General features: G+C 41.8%; 1 protein-coding gene across 1 annotated transcript in view; it reads left to right on the forward strand.

The window, feature by feature from the left end:
• The window catches only part of wdr75 (WD repeat domain 75), a 13,362-nt gene that overhangs the window by 6,673 nt on the left and 1,661 nt on the right, over positions 1-5,028 (forward strand). Inside the window, exons 11-17 of the mRNA XM_014026192.1 lie at positions 968-1,083; positions 1,512-1,687; positions 1,760-1,911; positions 2,030-2,210; positions 3,797-3,891; positions 4,216-4,311; positions 4,421-4,590. Of these exons, the coding sequence (XP_013881646.1) occupies positions 968-1,083; positions 1,512-1,687; positions 1,760-1,911; positions 2,030-2,210; positions 3,797-3,891; positions 4,216-4,311; positions 4,421-4,590 (986 nt within the window). The remainder of the gene's footprint in view (positions 1-967; positions 1,084-1,511; positions 1,688-1,759; positions 1,912-2,029; positions 2,211-3,796; positions 3,892-4,215; positions 4,312-4,420; positions 4,591-5,028) is intronic.

Raw genomic sequence — 5,028 nt, forward strand, 5'->3', positions numbered from 1 at the left:
CGTGATTACGTCAGACGTCAGCAACAAGCTTTGCGGTAGTAAAACAGGAAGTGAAACTTGCTAACTAGCAGAGGCTAGTCATTCTCTGGACAATGGAGCGATTTTTTTCATGAATGCCTTGCTATTGGGCAAGTTGTAATTATTCTATCTATTCAGCTAGTACAGGCTATGTTTAACGCTGCCAGGAGACGTAGGGAAACAAACGGGACGAGGCAGGAAAGCGGAAACAGCTGAACGTCACGTGAGATAAATATGTGCTATGTCAGAATTTATTCTGCAAACATGTTTCCATCTCCYGTTTTGTGCATTAACTACTTTATGAATCATCCAAAAACCACCTCAAGCGAGCGTAAAAACTTTTTAGCGAATTGAGGATTTTTTTTTTCCTAATTTTGCTTCCATCTGACTTTTTCGCGTTTTTAATGCGACACCTCTAAATGTGCATCAGAAAGCCTTGATGGAAACACGGTTACTGTCTTAAATCAGCCAAATGTGACACATTGTAAGTTAGGATGATTGTAATTCGTCTCAATTATTAAAATTAAAATTAAAATTATTATTAATTATTATTATTAAAATTACTTACTATTAAAGTACTTTAAATTTACAGAATGCCTCTCACGATCAGTTGTTCTACGTTAAAATAAATATTTGAGTAAAATTGTCTCTGTTTTTTAAGTTTATTCTAAAGTTGGCATTAAAGAGGTCTTAAAAAGTCTTAAATGAAATTAGCTTTGAGCTGTGGGACCAAATAATTATAATATTAATGGTAGAGCAAACCAATAAAAACTGGTTCTTTCCTCCTGAAATGACTCAAAGATCAGATTTATTTCACTTCAAAGGATCATTTGAACATTTTAAGCTTTAAAAGTTTTAAATGATGAAGGTCTCCAGGGTGGAGACGTGGCTCTGATCAGTGAACCTCGGTTAGAAAACGTACACATGTTTTTGGATGTTTATGTTGAAGGTGAAAACGTCAGAACGGGCCTGATGGTGGACCCCCGCAGCCGAGCTCTGGTCCTGAACGGGAAACCGGGTCACCTTCAGTTCTACTCCCTGCAGAGAGACAAGCTTCTGTTCAATGTGAGACTCTTTTTCCTTTAAAGTACCTGTGACATCATTTTTCTATAATAAATATGAATGAATTGTAAAAAAGATTTCATGTCGCTGAGATGAACGGTTGTTGAGAAATTCACATGTGAACAAACAAGAGTTCCCCTTTGATGTCACTTCCTGTTTCACTTTAGCTGAGCAAAATTTTAAAAAAATGCCAATTATGTGACATAAAGGGTAAAATCATGTGTTTTTATGTCAAGTTTCTTAAATATAAACAATTTTTCTTTGACTTTCTGTATTTCATGGATGCACGTCACTCTGCGCCGGATCTGCGTTGATCCTGAATCAGAGAAAGATCCAGAACTCCAGAAATCCAAAACTATTCTAACCATGGTCCAGAACAGAAACCTGGACCTCCTGGACCCTAAAGTTTTCAGTGTGTTTCCTTCCTGCAGCTGGATATCGTGCAGCAGGAGTACATCTACCAGTCGGGCCTGCAGCAGTTCGAGGTGGTCCGAGCGGCCTTCGATGCCTCCGGGTCTTGGTTGGCCACGGTGGAGGAGAGGAAGCAGGAAGCTGCTGATCTGGAGCTGAACCTGAAGCTGTGGCGTTTTCACGATCAGACCCAGAGGTACGGTTTCTCTTGGTACCGCGTCGGTCCGGCCTTTCCTTTGTCCTGACCTCCTGTGTGTTCCACCCGCAGCTTCGTGCTCGACACCACCGTCTCGGCCCCCCACGAGGCGCAGATTACAGCCGTGTGCTTCGACCCGGCGGCGGCGGCGGACGGGCGGACCACCACGCTGGTGTCCAGCAGCAGAGACGGACACTTCAAAGCCTGGCAGCTGGCAGAGTCAGGTGGACAGACTGTTGTTTCTGGAAGCRTTCAGCTGGAACTGATTCTCCTGGTTCTGTGTCAGATTCTGACCTTCATCAGACTGTTAATCCCTCCTCCTCCTCCTCTTGGTGCCGGCAGGTGAAGGTCCTTCCTGGTCGTGTGAATTTGTCGGCGCCTACCACGGCCTGGTCCCCGGCTGCTGCTGCTTCTCTGCTGACGGCTCGCTGCTCGCCGTGGGCTTCCAGGAAGTGGTGACGGTGTGGAGCGCTGCTTCCTGGGAGCTGCTGACCACTCTGTCCCAGCCGCCAGGAGGCATCAGGTTGGAGTTTACCTTAAATACTGAATTATACCAGCTTCACATGTCTTAAACTTACATTTTCACCAGTTGTTTTTACAACAAACAGGATCTAGATTTATGTAACTAAAAACCCTTAATTAGACATAATATTCACCTATAAAAGCTCCTATTTGATGTATTTATTACTAAAAGACACATTAAACTTAAACTGGCCCATTCATCCTGAAATTAAAGTCAGTTTTTGTCTTTTCACTCGTTCTCACCTTTTTATTTCAACATTTTAACATCCCTGCTCCACATCTACAGCACTTCCTGGAAACGAATCCCCGCCGTCTGATTGGACGGTTTTTAAACCCTGACAGATTTATTTCATTTAGAAACAAAAGGCTGAATCTACAGCTCCAGACTCCGGCGCCTTGTCCTCTTTAAGTCCAGGTTTTTTAGCCGTTAGCTGTGAAAGCTCCTGATGGATGAACACTTGGACGACTTTTCAGTCTGAGCAGGAAAACAAAAGTCTCCCTCAACGAGACGGGTCAGCGAGGGCGCAGAACCTCTGCTTGTTTCTGCTGCTGCTGAACCTCTGAGTCAGCTGAATGAGAGGTTTAAACAAACAGCTAATTAAAAAACCTGCATTTTTTAGCCTTTCCTTTCATTTTTTTAGCTTGTGTGGATTAAAAGCAGGTGAGTTTTCTCGAACACTGAGACTCTGTGTTTCAGTTTGGTCGTCTGTTTTCACAGCTGCGCAGAGCCTCTTTTATATAACCACTGCTTAAAGATGAGGAGGTTGAGGTTTGAACTTCATACATAAACACAGAAACTAAAGATGGCTGCTCTCGCTTCATGCCGGTACAGTCATGGAAAATACATGCAGAACCTCCGTTAGTTCCAAAGTTTCACCTTTTAGGACATGAAAATATCAGTCATTAGTTTGTCTTCATAAAGAGTTTATCATCATATGTGTGTTAGCTCAGGAGCTAACGCTATATCATCATACATATGTATTAGCTCAGGAGCTAATGCTATATCATCATATATATGTGTTAGCTCAGGAGCTAACGCTATATCACCATATATAGATATGTATTAGCTCAGGAGCTAACGCTATATCATCATTTATGTGTATTAGCTCAGGATCTAATGTTATATCATCATATATATGTGTTAGCTCAGGAGCTAACGCTATATCATCATATATATGTATTAGCTCAGGAGCTAACGCTATATCATCATATATATGTATTAGCTCAGGAGCTAACGCTATATCACCATATACTGTATATGTATTAGCTCAGGAGCTAATGCTATATCATCATCTATATGTATTAGCTCAGGAGCTAACGCTATATCATCATATATATATGAATTAGCTCAGGAGCTAACGCTATATCATCATTTATATGTGTTAGCTCAGGAGCTAATGCTATATCATCATATACTGTATATGTATTAGCTCAGGAGCTAACGCTATATCATCATATATGTGTTAGCTCAGAAGCTATTTACAACATGGGTTTACCTTCTGTTAAAGCAACTTGTTGAAGTTCTGGTGAGTGTTAGTTTCACGTTCTCCTGAGTGAGTGACTTATTTTTATTTTTTTCTTCCTCAGGGATCTTTGTTTTGGTCGACTGAGCTGCTCCAAATATCTGCTGGGAACCAACGACAACAAGATTCTGTGYTGCTGGAACCTCCTCAGCTGCTCCTGTATGATGTTTTTTACAGCTCTGCTGAGCACTTCCACTTCTAATGACACAGCTGTGATAATTAAAACTAGTTACAATCAGGGGAATCCACTCAGATTAACTAGTTAGTCCAATAACAGGCCCTTTGTTAAAACGTTGCCAAAGACAAAGAAGATAAATGATTTAAAGGCAGAAAGTCATGTCTGTTCCTGTTGAAACAGTCTTTTGTCTTCAAATGTAAAAATCATCGCAGCACGGCACTCCTCACAGTGAAACTAATATTTTTAGGCCTTCTGGYACCAAAACATGAAGCTATTTATAAGTTAAATTTCTTCCTGTGTTTCAGTGGAGTGGAGCACATCCATGGAYGTCAGCCTGCTGCTGGCCGACCCGCTCTCTGACAACATGGCCGCCTTCAGCGTCCAGGACAGATCTACAGACCGTGAGTTTGAGCTCTGTTTTGTTTGGAGGTTGATTTTAACGTTTTGAGTAAAAACATTTTCTGCGTTCATCGAAACTCCCGTTTGTGACGTCGTCTTCGTTGTTTCCAGTGTTTGTGTTCAGGCCCAGCGAGCCGCGCCCGCTGTTTTCCCACAAGGCCGTGTGCTCGGGGACGGTGACGCACGCCGTCTTCACACCGAGGGAGGTCATGCTGGAGAGCTGCGAGGAGAGCAGCCAGTGGCTGAACCGCTCACAGCTCTTCTTCCTCACACAGTTCATGGTAAAAACACGACTAATGACCCGAGAGCTCTCAGGTGACACCAATAGAAACATTTAAACACCTSTTGAGACGCTTATTTTTAGTGTTTGAGGGACGTTTACATTACTCTCAACAGTCCTTACTTTAATTTAACTGTAGGTTTCAGATTCAGTCAAGTTTTCATCTTTAATAGAAGTTTCAGACAGGAAAGCTGAATTTTTGTCTTAAATTATGATTGACGGAATAAAAACAAGAAAGATGCCTCACTGTGCTAACAAGCTAACTGTTTTAACAAGATAACTGTGCTAACAAGCTAACTGTTTAACAAGATAACTGTGCTAACAAGCTAACTGTTTAACAAGATAACTGTGCTAACAAGCTAACTGTTTAACAAGATAACTGTGCTAACAAGCTAACTGTTTAACAAGATAACTGTGCTAACAAGCTGACTGATTTCTT

This window comes from Austrofundulus limnaeus, unplaced genomic scaffold (assembly GCF_001266775.1).
Source record: "Austrofundulus limnaeus strain Quisiro unplaced genomic scaffold, Austrofundulus_limnaeus-1.0 Scaffold533, whole genome shotgun sequence".
Taxonomy (NCBI): Eukaryota; Metazoa; Chordata; class Actinopteri; order Cyprinodontiformes; family Rivulidae; genus Austrofundulus; species Austrofundulus limnaeus.